This window comes from Aspergillus ambiguus (assembly GCF_047715705.1).
Source record: "Aspergillus ambiguus strain CBS 117.58 unplaced genomic scaffold BDV59scaffold_26, whole genome shotgun sequence".
In the NCBI taxonomy this organism is placed as follows: Eukaryota; Fungi; Ascomycota; class Eurotiomycetes; order Eurotiales; family Aspergillaceae; genus Aspergillus; species Aspergillus ambiguus.
The window spans coordinates 1-14,157 of record NW_027395539.1 but is presented as its reverse complement, the minus strand read 5'-3'; the positions used below and the strand labels follow the sequence as shown (position 1 = coordinate 14,157).

The following is a 14,157-nucleotide window of genomic DNA, read 5'->3' as shown; positions in this document are numbered from 1 at the left end:
GCATGGGCAGCGAATAACCATGTTGTATGAAGGCTTCTATTCGGGTTGCATCTGTCACTCGTGTATTTCTGACAGTAGGAAGCAGATGTAAAGAATGTAAGCCCTACCATAAAGCCTCTGGATTCTCTAGGTAGATACAATATACCTCAGGAGCGCATTCAATGCCTTCTTTAATGGGATCTACCTGGAATTAAAACAAAGTCACACATTTACTTTATAGGAAAGTTGATTATGTAGTCAGAACTCATACCAAATCCAAAGCCATAATTACTTCTACAATGCATTGCACTTGTTACGTTTCACTACTCTCGGTGCATCTTCTTAGTCTGTAGTTATCCACACGGATACTGTATTTGATCTACGTACTAGACAAAAATAGGATTCGTCCGTGAGGCAGTTGTAATATTTCCCCCCCTTAATATCTCCAAGCATCATGCGATTTTGGACCATACCATATGCTCGGACCGTAGATCGTCCGATTGCCAGTCGAGACACCCCGATCTTCCGCAGCCCCCGCATTTTGGCCGTCCGGGGTATCGGAGGTGGAGCAATCTCGTCAAAGTATCTTTGACATAGCTTCTTGCAAAAACTATATAGCTAACTGAGGAATAATGTCTTTGGCAAAATCGTTTCATATCTCAAGTCTAGTCGCCAACTTCAGTAGCAGCGTCTTCATATGACAAGTCCTATACTATGGGCGAACCTACTGTCAAGGAAAGGGGAAACACGTCCCAAGTCACGGCACTTGATCCAAACAATACCGCAACAGTTGCGGAAGATGGACAGAAATCTCCACCCGTGCCCAGCTCGTCCGCTAAAGCCAAGCCTCGGTCACTCTGGGTTGCCTGGCTATACCTCTTCGACTGGTATCCGGGTCACTATTCTAAGGAGGAAAGAAGACTTCTCTTCAAGTTAGATTGTGTACTTCTCCCTCTTTGCTGTCTCGCATGTGAGTGTCAATCTATACTCATCCGCAACCGCTCAGGTGCTGATGCCACGTACAGATTTCATCAAATGGCTTGACCAAGTCAATGTCAACAATGCATATGCGTCAGGCATGAAAGAGGACTTAAACCTCAATGGGAATCAGTAAGTAACAACATAACCTATCTTGACTCAACATCGGCCTAATTGTACCGTCATCAGATATTCATTGTTCGGAACCTTCTACAATATCGGTTACCTCTTATTCGAAATCCCGTCAATGATGATCATCTCACGGCCCAAGTTCGCAAGATACTTTATCCCGGTCATGGAGCTCTCATGGTCGGTGCTTACATTCGCCCAATGTCGCCTGCGTAATGAGCACGACATCTTCGGTCTACGCTTCCTCCTCGGGGTCCTAGAGACCCCAGTATCATCGGGAACAATGTACATCCTCTCCTCCTGGTATAGGGGAGACGAGATGTTCAAGCGAGCTGGTGTGTGGTTTGTTTCCAGCAACCTGGGCTCCTTCATCGGAGGATACCTTCAAGCTGCAGCTTATGAAAATCTCAACGGGGTTCACGGCATGGCAGGCTGGCGGTGGCTCTTCATCATTGATGGATGCATCAGTTTGCCAATCGCAATTGCAGGGTTCTTTCTTTTCCCTGGACTACCGTCTAGCCCGAAGATCTGGTGGCTGACTGATGCCCAACACAAACTCTGCGTCTCACGGATGCGCGATGAAGGCGTGCGAGAGAGTCGAAAGATCGGTAAGCGCATGCTAAAGCGTGTTTTTACGCACTGGCATTTCTATATTGCAGTATTCACGTATATCTTGTAAGCTGGACCTTACCTCGATAATGACTGGGAACTAACTCTGTAGCTTTCAATGTACCTCCTACGTCGCTGGCCAGATGATCCTATGGCTTAAGGATAATGCCGACAAGCACGGCACCTGGACAGTTTCTCAGATAAACATGATCCCGACCGGCGTTCAAGGAGTTTCTATTTTTGCAGGGATCATAGCCACATCCCTCGTCATGGTCTATCCGTTCTGGGCAGTGATGTCCGTGGTGGCAGCAGTGCTGTTTTTCGCCAACGTTTGTCTGCTAGCATGGGAAATCCCCATAGGCCTCCACTGTAAGAATTCTTGTTTCTATTTAATTATCAATATGGCTAAAATGAACAGTTACCGCGTATTACCTGCTGGGATTCACGTCATGTGTCACTCCCATCCTCTTCCCTTGGGTGAACATGGTCATGAAGGACGACTCAGAGGCGAGAGCCTTTACAACTGGAGCAATGGTAATGGACCCTAGAATCTGAGTATATACACATGTATGTGGTTAACAACTTGCCCAGATGACGTGTGGCTGGATCTTCTTCAGTTTCTATCCCATTACCGCATTCCCGGTCTTAGAAGGTAAGCTGAGCCTTGAGTCACATTAATTCTAGCATTACACTGAAACTAGCTGTTGCAGCACCGAAATGGAGAAAAGGATATATTGTCAATACAGTTTTTGTTTTCATGTGGTGGGCTCTCTTCATGGTTGGACAGTACCTTTGGAGACGCGATGTCAAAGCCGGGAAGTATAGCAACGATGCTCAATCGTTGGGGAATACGGGGGATAAAGCTGAAGACCTGGAGCATGTTGAGTTCGCAGATAATAAACGCTAAGTTGATAGAAACTGAGAGAGGTTGGCAGAAGACTAGTCTGGGTACCAATCCATATCGATGCTTTAAATCTGCTATCCCGTTTTAGTCTATGCGTTTAAATGGCATTAATATTTGATCCAGTTATGATATATCACTTCTAGCAGCGCAACAGGAGCAAATCATTCTGAAACGTATCTTCAAATAACTAGCTAACAGCAATCTCAATACTATTCCTATCAATATTCACGTGCAATTGTGGGCGGTTCAGCCACATGGTATGGATCATGTCTGGAGACAAGCCTGCGGATTCTGAAACAGCGAAGATACCAGAGGCTAAACAAAGCCCCCCTGCAGCATTGGTGCCCTGACCCTCGTCACGGAAAAGGGATATTGGGATCTCATGTTGTATAACCGGAATTAGTGTTCTCGATGCCATGAGGTTTGTGTTTGGGTCTGGCTTCAGCGCAAAGCATTGAGACTTGACTTTGGCCCTATTGCCAGAAATCGCAATCGATACCTCCATGTCGAAAATTCCACTTACTCCAGCGCACGACTTCAGTAGACAACTATCTGTATCTTTGCTCCATCCTTCAGTGTCAGTCAAGGTGAATCGTGTTTGCGGGATAAATCGACCAGATGCTGTCTCTGCATGCAAGGAGAAACCTCCATCAACAATTCGGATTGCATCAACCCATGGCACTAACCCGTCAGGACAATCCCATACTACCCTATGTACTCTCACGTGCCACCCAGGGAATCTCTCCGCCAGCGGTATTAAGACCGACTTGATCTCCAGGTCCATGTAATTCCAAGGACGCCATACGCTTGCCAAGGAAGGCACCATCACACCATTGGTAGAATCCCCCTTTGCTACCCTGATATTGAGAATCCTTTCATCTTGTGGCTTTGATCGCAGTTTCCAGGTTTCTCCCCCGTCGTGACTCACACAGAGAGTACTATCCGGAGCTAGCTGATGGAGCAGAGAGCCTGTCGGTACACTAAAGCCAAAAGCAGAGGAGTATGCAAATTTTCCATACTTGGACTCCCGCGCTTTATGGTCATTATTCGTCATCTGACCCGATGATAGAAGAAAATGGTGCTCTGGTGTGCTGTTCAGGATATGTCGCGGTGGCCAGACAACGTCAATCGGGGATATTGGAATTCTCTCCGCAGAACCCAAGTTTGATAATCCAGTAAGTGGATGAGAGAGCTCAGCAGATGACCAGAAATGATGAGACTCTGGTAGCAAAAGCACGATGAAGCTCTTCAGACACCAGTACACCGACTGCGGAGAGTTGTAGGCCTCGCTCAAATACATATTTGGATAGGTAAACCCGATATTGAGAGTGCCATCCGAATTGAAAATATCGGGATGCCTCGACCACCAGCGTAGATGACGGAGAAGCATCCCTTTTATGGCTCCTGCTTCATCGAACGGTGAAGGCAATTGAACCCCGGCACAGGCCACGGACGACCAAAAGGCAGCAAATGCAAAGCGATACGTCATGCTGCGTCCGAATGGGATTGCAGCCCCTGTCGGAAGATGATTAGTTCCTGAGTCGTAACATAGTTAAATCATCAGCATGCGGTATACCTTTTTGGTCAAAATACCTCCAAAATGCAGCGCCAAACTCTTTAGCAAGACGTCGATACTCTTCGGCCCTTGCTTCATCATCGTGCCCCGCGAAAAGCACGTAAAGCATCTGGGCGAACTGAATGGCAAAGCTTCCAGAATAATAATCCGACTGCTTACGATTATCTCCCCACAACCCGTCACTTGACCATCCTCCTCCCGTCCGGAATGAGTCTAGGGTTTTGAGATCCGCTTCAACCTGATGTTGGACCTCCGAACGAGGGACGCCAAGCCGTTTCACCAGAGCCAGGTTCACAAATACTCGAAACCAAAGCCAGTTGTTCTGAGGCATTATATGGTCATTTATCTGACGAAGCCAGTTCACGAGATTTGTTTTGGCTACATCACTCATTGACCCAAGAAACACGCCTGGTTGGACTAGGAGTGCAAACGATATAGATTCCATTTCGACCATTCGCTGGTCACGTTTTCCCAAGTCGCCCCAATACTCTGCAGAATTTGGATCTGTCCCGGCTTCAAGTCCCTGGATCCAAGAGTTCAGGTCAACACGATCTCCACTTCGCTCCCCGAAGAGAAATGGGACAACCCATAATGGACGAGCGAAGCCTTCCAATTGGGCTGCCGTATCGTCAAATCCTGCAGCTGTTGCAACTGGGATCTTGATTCTGGCTTTGCTTTTGCTTTTGTATGGTTCAAGGGCGGAGAGCAGGGCTACTGCGGCACGAACCAAATCGGAGCGCGATTGGAAAGGATTGTCCGTGAAACCAGGTAGAGGCGACATGTTAACACTAGGGAAATTCGGTACCAAAGTATGCAGTCACAACAAATTATGAGCCATATGGCAGTATACTTTATCTTGCAGAGTCTTTGATGTTGTCGGAGAGCGGGATAACGGCCCCGGCATCATGGCCTTTGCTGTGTGGGAATCGGCGCTCGGAGGAATCAAACCGGGTTTCGGAAGAATGCTAGCGGGAATGAAGGACTACTCGGCGACAAATATGCTAATATAATCGTTTTGGCGTGGCACTAGGCATATAACTCCCAAATGCGTAACCCAAATGAATTTCCTATAACAGGGTGATTAGTTTCACCAATCCCATATTCGCTTTGATAAGAGGTATATTGTTTCATTTACTCAGAATATCAATCCTCGTCATTATGTCGGAAAGCACACGTACTAGAGGCTCCAGCGAATCCTCTTCTTTTGAAGCCCTGTGTCAGAAAGATACGGTTCCTGAAAGCGATAATACTTCTGTCTCTGAAGATCAGATGGATCCCGATGTGAAGGCAGAGACCAACGACAGAGGGCATTTCCTATATCACCACATCCCTAGATTATTCGAACACAACATCATAGCAAAGGTATTTCGAGTCGCAGCAAGATCTATGGAAGACCCTGATATTTTCGATAAAACCACGGAAACACTCCTCGCCTTCCCAGAAACTGTCCCACAAGAAGGACCAAGTACTGGCCGGTACGAATTTCGCGAGCCAGAATTTTGGACGTGTGGTTTTTTCCCAGGCTCTCTCTATGCACTGCTTGAAAGGTGTGTCAAATATCCTCAGCACGGTGCTGGCACTGAAGCAGTGTACACCTACTTCCGCCACCTATGCAAAATATGGGCAATGCCGCTCCATGACATGGCCGATCGGACAGACACCCACGACATAGGGTTTATCGTGATGCCAGCACTTAAAAGAGAATGGGAATTGATAGGAAACAAGGCAGCCCTACAGTCCATTCTGCGAGCTGCCCGGAGTCTTGCCACCCGATATGTCCCTTCCGCTGGGGCTATACGGAGCTGGGATTGTCTTCTCAAGAAAGACATCACGGTCACGGACACCACACAAAATTTACTAGTCATTATTGACAGCCTCTGCAATTTGGACCTCTTGTTTTACGCCTCTGCACAGACTGGAGACACTACACTGGCGACAATGGGGGCTACCCACGCCCGCACATTACTCAAGACACATCTACGACCCGAAGCCAGCGTATCTATTCCAGAGCATGGATATCAAGGGCAACTCTACTCAACGTGCCATGTTGCTAATGTTGACCCTTTATCTGGGATATTGAAGTGGCGCTGGACTGGCCAGGGCTATGACAATGAATCGACATGGGCTCGCGGCCAAGCATGGGCAATTCTCGGCTACTCTCAAACATACATGTGGACCAAAGACCCAGTATTCCTGGATGCTGCTTGTGGAGTTGCCGAATATTTTCTATATAGGCTTAGAACTGCGCCATCTTGTGTTGAGGTCAAAGCCAATGTCTGTCCTGGCTGTACTAGTACCAAAGGCCGCTTTGTTCCTTTATGGGACTTCGATGCACCAGTAGATGCAATAAATCCACTGAGGGATTCGTCCGCTGCAGTCATCGCCGCGAATGGTTTGCTTGTTTTGTTCCAAGCGCTTTTAGGTGCTGAACAGGACGGATTGGCGCGCCGGTTCCTGAACGCCGCTTTTGACATTGTCAAAGACACGATTGATCTCTGTCTGTCAGGAGAGGGGGCTCGTTTCGTGATTGACGGGAGCAATATTCGTGTTGAAGATTGCATGCCAGGGAAGACATTCGACGCGATACTCAAGAATGGCACTGCAAATAACAATCAAAATGCTCGAAGACGGTATTGGAATCATGGTTTGGTATATGGTGACTATTACCTTATAGAGTTTGGGAATAAGCTACTCGACCTCGGGCTCGTATAGACAGAGCATATCACATTTAGACGTCAGCAGATCAATTCTGACTTGGATTTTACCACTCGTACTAGTAGCTGAATTACAATGCAGCAGTAAGAAAATTTCATATACAAATAAAGCCATGCCTGTGCCTGGTACTCTAAAAATAAATAGTCACCACCGCTGGCCCTCAAACTCCGACCCGAAGAGTCCATCATTGAAACTAATAATGCGGTCAAGATCCGTGAATTCTGGGTCCAGCAACATCTGCGATATTTCCATTGACTCATCCCCATCCTCGTTCTGCCGAATAGATTGTTCAGTTCTGTGAGCTATAGGGACATGGTCGGCGGTATCAGTCGACATAGCGGTTGTGCTTGACTCGGAGGCTTGTGGCAGAGGCGCGAGTTCTTTCCCAACGTGTATCACTCCTATATGACTGGGCGTATGAAGGACCCCCGAATTTCTCTGGGAAAGCTCAGGCATATCTGATGGAGCATCAGAAAGTTGTATTGGAATCGTCTGTGAGTCTCCAGGTCTAGTGTATCTGTCGCCTTCTTGGATTATCTCAACGGTATATCCTGAAACACTGATGGCGATTGACTCATTTTGTAAACAGCTTCTGTGCAATTTATTTAATATTGTAGAATACTTGGCAGCTAGGTTCTGATGGCCGAGAAGACGGCCTGCCCAACGCCTCGACATTGCATCAAGACTGTTGGTCAAAACCCAAAACTCCACTGCCACGTCGGTTTGAATCGAGCTATGTTTCCATGATAGAAGAAGTACTCGTGCAGCTATAAACACGCAAAAAGCAAATTGACTGCTTAGTGGAGATGCGCCGGGAGAGTGCTTTAGATACTGGTTAGTGATGGACGCGACTTCTATCGCCGCGGTTTGACAAGTGTCAATGCTGCAAATGCTAGGCAGTCGACTCTTGAAAGGCCATTCAGGCAACGGAAATGCAATCGGTTGATGGAGCAAAATCATCGATGCATTGTGAGTAATATGTGCCAGTGTTAGATTGGGATCCATCCTGGACGATGCTTGCTGAACGACGTTGACGGCCCACTTCTTTGGTAGAAGCATCTTCCAGTGCACAAGACGAATATCAAGCTCTTTGAATCGAGTGAGCCAAGCTGCGAACTCTTTTTGGTCATGGAGATTGACCTTCTGCTGGAGGAAGTAGCTTGTCACACGGCTCATAGACTCAGTGGCCTCGATACAATAAGCAAACGCGCCGACAGCGGACATGTCAACGCCCACAGTGGTTCCTGGGGAAGTTCCAGCCTCTGAGAGGGCTTCCGCTTCATCTTCTGTGACTGGTCGTGCTGAGATTGGATGCGTGGGAAGAAAAGCGATTGGATTCCCGATGCGGCCAGCAGACTTATCCCAGATACCAAAGTATGGGGTAACTACCGGGTCTCCCTTGCGCCACGTAATTCCATCACAGGGTAGCCGGCGTTGTACGTCATCAGCGGTAAGGCTAGTGTTCCATCCCATGCTCACCGAGCAAAAACGGTCAAGAGTAAATATACTCCAAAATACTCTTCGGCGCTCTTCTGCCTCGATCCAGTCCTGTGGAGGGGGCAGGTATCTGTATGGCTGGGAGAAAGGATATTGCATAGCTTCATCATGTTCAACGGTTAACTGGAGGTATTCCACCATGCGTGAAAGTGAGCCAACCAGCGGCCATGCACTAGATGCTTGACCATCTCCAATCTGTTAATTTCTTAGTCTCTGCGTAGAACAAAGGGAGTTTAGATTCCCATACGTCTGCTGATGCAATTATCACCAAAGCTTGCAAGTTTTCAACTGAAGGTTGCTTCATGGCTTTCGCCACTAACCAATCTCTAACATCATCTGGCTGGTTCGACGGCTGCCCGGGAGCGGATTCTGCACAAGTGGCTTCAGCATGTCGTGATGCGACGAGTTTCATGGCCTGTATGAGGATATATAGCCTTTCGCGTTCTGCCTCATTGTCCAACCGCCTACGGAGTCGGCCTTCATGGATTATCGGTGTCCATGGATGTATAAACGTGAAATATAATTCTAGAACTTGATTCAGGTCTGCTTCATTGGGGAGGGATAAGATGGTATTTTTCAAACGCAATTTTCCAGCTTCGTTATCACTATCAACGCGACGTCTCTTTGTCGGCGCTCTATTTTGATCACGGCTATCACTGGTAGCCGTATATCCTTTGTTAAGGTTTTGGAGACTCGCTTCCAGGGCTGACAGAAAGGTTTTGATACTTGTGTCGTTATCCTGAGAGCGTTCATCTAGTTCTAGGTTATTTAAGCTCGACTGCTGCTGTCCCAGTGAGTGTTCTAGGGCATCTAAATGTTATGTTAGGAAAAGTTTATAGCATAGAAGAGCGCCCCTTGCGAGTGTCAACCAACCGAGTCTTCGATGAATATTGTCCAAGGCACCGGCCTTCATCCCGGGTTTTCCACGCTTAGCTTCGTATATGCACTCGGAGGCTGATCTCCGACAGTGTTGGCAGGACGGAACGTCTCTAGAGCAGCGGAGTTTACGTCTCCGGCACAAGTTGCATGCGTGTCCAGGAGGCTGGATCTTGGTGCGATCATCCCCATCCATGTTGCTGGTTGCGTCCTTTGCATAAGAATGCTGAGTGTTGTGTGTCGGCAGAAGATGAAGAATGGCCATGGCAATTTTCTCTCGGTTGGCGTAAATTAACCCGAAGGCCGAATATCCCCGCAATTACCCCAGACCTACGGAGTAACTTTTGACGCCAATTGTAGCGGCTATGTAAACTCTAGGAGAGTTCACCACATCTACAAGAACATGTCAATATTGATTGACTCGTAATTATCCCCGATTTGATGTACACAACATTCACAACTGTGTTCCGTCATTATCCCCAATAAGTTCCGTATCTGGCGTGCCAAGTATCATTGCAATCATCGGATTTTTTATCCCCCAAACCACCTCTGCCTTGGTAATAGGACCATTATGTGGACGCTGCGTAAGTCTTGTGGGGTTGAGCACAGTAATGCCAATAGCGCGTGTCAGTTTATGAAAATGTTCTGATATTAAATTCTCTCATATCTCATGCTAGTGGTAATATAAAAAATTATCATCAGTAACCTTACCTACGTGTATTAGGTCAGTATGCTGTCTCCTAGCTGCCTCACTTTGGATACTATGAATCTATCCATGTATAGTATGCCTAGATACCGCATAAAACAGTGATGGGATTATAATATAAGAAGGGAAAAAGGCAAAATGTATACGATTCCACCTAAGCCACCGTCGTCATGTTGCAGTCAACAGTGTAGACTTTTGAGGGACGTGAACAGCAGATAACAAGCTGCAATTCAAATAATCCTAAGGGAAAAACACATATCAGTGGGCAATGCTAATATTCTTTTTATTGCCATAACCTCACTCAAATAAATGCACGATGTGAACACTCGCTCGTGTCTGGGCCTATCTCGCAGCCACAGTAACGCGGGCAGTGATATAGAGTTGTTTATGATAGTTGCTAGGCCCTAGAAATAGTTTGTGCAGTTGCTGTATAATGAAGTAGTCTACAGAAAAGCACTTTGTCCAACAGCCTCGATGTACGCCTTGCATCGTGCACGGGCATAACTGATCAGCAAGGAGCCCTGTTTTTAAGCGGGCAAGCACAGTCATATAGGAATAATGTATCAATTAAAAATTTAAAGAAAGGCTATAGGGATCATAGATCCTCAACAAGTACATTGACATAGTTGTCTTCCAAGCCTCGGCTACATATAGTAGGACTTCCCAATCGGGCAGCTGTTCGCCACCGCCTTCACCTGCGGATTTTCTCCAAGTCGCAGGCAACTCCATCAACACTCACGCCAGGATCGCCTCGGTCCAGGCTATTACTTTCCCTGGACATATTTATCGCCCCATTATCCCTTCATCAATCCATTCCTTCTTAACCCAACCGTCACCATGTCCAACGACGACCTCAAGGCCCACGCGGCCTCGCAAGAGGACTTCTACGCGCTGCTCGATATTCCATCCGCCGCAGGCGAGAACGAAATTCGACGTGCATACCGCCGCACAGCACTTAAGTATCATCCGGACAAGATCACCAATCCCACTCCTGCCGACATCGATAAGTTCCATCTCCTCCAGATCGCCTACGATGTGCTCTCCGACCCGGCCATCCGTCAGCTATACGACAATGCGCGCGAGGCGCGTCAGCGCAAGCAGCGCGAGCGAGACATGATGGATGCCGCGAAGCGGAAGATGCGCGAGGACCTGGAGGCGCGTGAACGTGCCGGTGCGGTCGCCGCTGGCCCCGGCGTCCAACGTGGCGTGAAGAGGCCGTGGATGGGGGCGGAGGCGGAGGACACTGGTGCGGAGGAGAAGTGGCAACGTGAGATTGAACGGATTGCGGAGGATGGACGGCGGCGGCGACGTGAGGTTGAGGAGAAATTGAAGCGCGCGGCCGACGAGGAGGAGCAGCGGATAAAGCAGGAGGAAGAGGAGGCAAAGCGTGCGGCCGATAGGAGTAGCCAGCGGGTCGACCGATCGCAGGAAGGAGGCGGCTCGAATGTTCCGGACTTGGAGCGCGCTGTGAAAGTGCGCTGGGTGCGTGAAGGCCGCGGGCTTGATCTCGATCAGGACCGGTTGAAGGCGTTGCTTGCGCCGTTTGGGAAAATTGAAACCGTGATTGTGCGGAAAGACAAACGTCAACGGATTGGAGATAGCCGCGAGAAGAAGACCGTGGCGACGGGCGTGGTAATATTCTCATCGATCGTCAGTGCGCATGCTGCGGTCTTGGACAGCGAGAAGAAAAGGCGCCAGAGCGTGGGCCAGTCTGACAGTGATTGGAGTCTTGTGGACTCAGTTTCCTGGGCTTTGGGGAGTCAGCCTGACCTCGATAGCACTCGTCCTGCACCGTCACCATCTGAGCAAAACGAAGCTGCTTCCACAAGTGCCGAACCGAAGACGTCAGCACCGCCCCCAAAGCCATCGTTCAATTTTGCTGGACTCAAGTCCGCTTCCAACGGTGCTGGAAGCGAACCAGGCAAGGCACCTTCATTCGGTTCGTTCTCTGCTGCTGCTGCCAGCGCCTCCTCGAAGCCTGCATCAGGTGCGCCGAATGGTCCCAGCACCCCGAGTTTGCAGGAGGTGACCTTGATGCGTTTGAAGAATGCACAACGCGAAAAGGAGCGACGAGCCCTGGAGGCGCAACTGCAAAAGGAGGACGAAGATGCGGATGCAGCCGAAGCTGCAGCTCAAACGAAGACCTAAATCGACTCATGGTTCTATGCATGTTGCGGGTGAGGAGCCTATAGTGGCTCTATGATATTAAAACATATATCATATAAGGCGTTTATCCATTGATATTCTATATAGATCGTTACGAGAAAGATACCCTTGCAATTGGACTTTATTTGAACCTACAACTCGTCTTCCTATGCGATTATACAGGATCATGAGTATATATACAGACATAATACATGAAAAGACCCATTTACTCATAACGGCGCTGCGCTTCTTCCTCCTCCAACTGCTCCAGGAACTCCCGGGCACGCTGACCGTAGTCAGCGCGGCTACGAGCATGGTTCTTCGCGCCGCCGGCGAAGATAAACTCGCGCGTCCAAGATGGCACAATAGCCTTGATCTTCACCTCGCCGGCCTCGACAGAGCCCTCCTCCCCAGCCCACGACAACTTAAACTCCTGTTCCGGGTTGTACTGTGTCGCCTCGTCCGTCAGCGTGATGTCTGTCATCATCTCCAGCCGGCACAATGCCAGCCCGATATTTCCCACCCCGCCGAGGAATTTGCCCGCACTGCGGCCTCTCCGCGCACCATCCTTGACAATATTCGTCCCCGCTGGCGGGACACCCAGCACAGCGGATGGATCATACTTTGACGTCTCGGCGGACCCCAGATCACCCTGGTCCCCAGTGTAAAGCTGTACAGGCAGGATGCGCTTCCGCACAACACCCGTATGGTGCGTACGGATCGTAAGCTCCTGGCCGACGTAACAGCCCTTCCGGAAGTCAATCCCATGCATCATATCCATATTCGACTCGAGCGGCAGCGCCGACTCACGAATAATCTCCGATTGGCCCTCCGCAACACCATGGAGCATCCGGCGCACCGTATACCCGCCCACATCGACCTCACCCCCGGCGACCTGGTTCTCCTCGGGAAGATGCGTGCGGAGGTCCTCCGACCCCGGGGTGACAAGACGAGAGCCAAACCCAGGCGCGCGGGTGTCGACGCAGCCGGCGATCTCGGGAGAGGTGGAAAACGGACCGGCCGAGGCCTCGAGGTTGTATGCGCCCCAGCGGGGCTCGGTGTGATCCTTCCAGGCGGCCCAGACGGAGCGCTCGCCGTCGTCGAGGGCGCGCATCTTCAGCTTGGCGCGGAGCTTGTGCTTCTTCAGATGTTTCATGAGGGTCGGGACTTCGTTCTTGTCGATCTCGATCAGCCACGAGGGCTCCTCGGCTGAGGCGGAGGGGAGCGGGTAGAGAAAAGCGTCGTTAAGTACACGGCCGTGGGAATTGAGAAAGGCCGTGTAGGACCCTGTCCGACGGGTGGCGCGGTTCGGATCGTTCGTCACCAGCATATTCTGCGTCATCAGGCCCTGCAAGAACGAGGTACTGTCAACGCCGGTAATGGAGATCAAGCCGCGGTGCGTGAGACGGGCGTATCCAGATTCCGGAGGGGGCCGAGGAAGAGCACTGTTCTTCTGGGGAGCTGATGTTGAAAATAGACGGCGATTTTGGAAGCAGTGGGCGCATGCCGTGCGCGTGGATGGAGTATGGCGCATCATCTTTCACCGCACTCGCTCTCGACGGTTGTCATTGAAGCTTTACAAATCAGATCTGCGATGAATTGGATGACATCGTTGACAGGCGGTGTGAAACGGCAGAACACCCCATGACATAATCGCGTCCGATTTACCTAGTAACGTATTTCACAAGCGAGTGGGCCACACAAGCGAGTGGGCCATCGCGCGCAGACTCTTGCCCATGGTCTAAATACTAGAGCCTTCATCAACCACACAATTGCATTTCTATATAGAAACTAGTTACTAAGTGGATTAGGACATCTAACTCTAGTATGTCCTCGAATATGGCAATTAGAACACTGCGGTGGAGCCCGTACGCGTGGTCCAACTGCAGAAAGCGCTGGATCTATAGGCATAGTATTCTGAGCTTCCTGAACCTCATTCTCACGCGGAGATCGCTCCTGATCTCCCTGAACTGTATAGCCCTCTGGGAGAGTAAGCTGCCTAGTAGAGCGTTTCCGTTTTTGAGTCTTTACCTCATTAGAAGC

General features: G+C 49.4%; 6 protein-coding genes across 6 annotated transcripts; 3 read left to right on the top strand and 3 right to left on the bottom strand.

Annotated features, from left to right (window-relative positions):
- Nucleotides 1-693: 693 nt before the first annotated feature.
- On the top strand, nt 694-2,602 carry BDV59DRAFT_203630 (MFS general substrate transporter; the record flags this gene model as incomplete). The annotated part of the gene is made up of 7 exons (XM_073694301.1): nt 694-949; nt 1,005-1,089; nt 1,147-1,761; nt 1,808-2,064; nt 2,114-2,229; nt 2,287-2,347; nt 2,406-2,602. 7 exons carry the CDS (start codon nt 694-696, stop codon nt 2,600-2,602), a joined length of 1,587 nt encoding a protein of 528 aa, XP_073545937.1.
- Nucleotides 2,603-2,786: 184 nt separating this feature from the next.
- BDV59DRAFT_194395 (glycoside hydrolase family 154 protein) lies at nt 2,787-4,956 on the bottom strand (the record flags this gene model as incomplete). Its single annotated transcript, XM_073692386.1, has 3 exons — nt 2,787-3,169; nt 3,215-4,114; nt 4,176-4,956. The coding sequence occupies 3 exons, from the start codon at nt 4,954-4,956 to the stop codon at nt 2,787-2,789; spliced, it is 2,064 nt and encodes a 687-aa protein (XP_073545936.1).
- Nucleotides 4,957-5,444: 488 nt separating this feature from the next.
- BDV59DRAFT_194394 (glycoside hydrolase family 88 protein) lies at nt 5,445-6,887 on the top strand (the record flags this gene model as incomplete). Its single annotated transcript, XM_073692385.1, has 1 exon — nt 5,445-6,887. One exon carries the CDS (start codon nt 5,445-5,447, stop codon nt 6,885-6,887), a length of 1,443 nt encoding a protein of 480 aa, XP_073545935.1.
- Nucleotides 6,888-7,034: 147 nt separating this feature from the next.
- Nucleotides 7,035-9,496, bottom strand: BDV59DRAFT_209117 (Zn(II)2Cys6 transcription factor; the record flags this gene model as incomplete). The annotated part of the gene is made up of 3 exons (XM_073695336.1): nt 9,261-9,496; nt 8,635-9,197; nt 7,035-8,582 (listed from the first exon to the last, which is right to left on the bottom strand). The coding sequence occupies exons 1-3, from the start codon at nt 9,457-9,459 to the stop codon at nt 7,035-7,037; spliced, it is 2,310 nt and encodes a 769-aa protein (XP_073545934.1). The 5' UTR covers nt 9,460-9,496.
- A 1,195-nt stretch (nt 9,497-10,691) lies between these two features.
- On the top strand, nt 10,692-12,200 carry BDV59DRAFT_70209 (putative cell cycle control protein (Cwf23)). Its single transcript, XM_073696933.1, has one exon. It carries the CDS (start codon nt 10,807-10,809, stop codon nt 12,115-12,117), a length of 1,311 nt encoding a protein of 436 aa, XP_073545933.1. The 5' UTR covers nt 10,692-10,806; the 3' UTR covers nt 12,118-12,200.
- On the bottom strand, nt 12,153-13,648 carry BDV59DRAFT_209113 (YgfZ/GcvT domain-containing protein; the record flags this gene model as incomplete). Its single annotated transcript, XM_073695335.1, has 1 exon — nt 12,153-13,648. The coding sequence occupies one exon, from the start codon at nt 13,646-13,648 to the stop codon at nt 12,341-12,343; it is 1,308 nt and encodes a 435-aa protein (XP_073545932.1). The 3' UTR covers nt 12,153-12,340.
- Nucleotides 13,649-14,157: the final 509 nt, after the last annotated feature.

Bases quoted from the DNA above. Each gene is read 5' to 3' on its own strand.
- BDV59DRAFT_70209 (XM_073696933.1), top strand. From the start codon at position 10,807: ATGTCCAACGACGACCTCAAGGCCCACGCGGCCTCGCAAGAGGACTTC.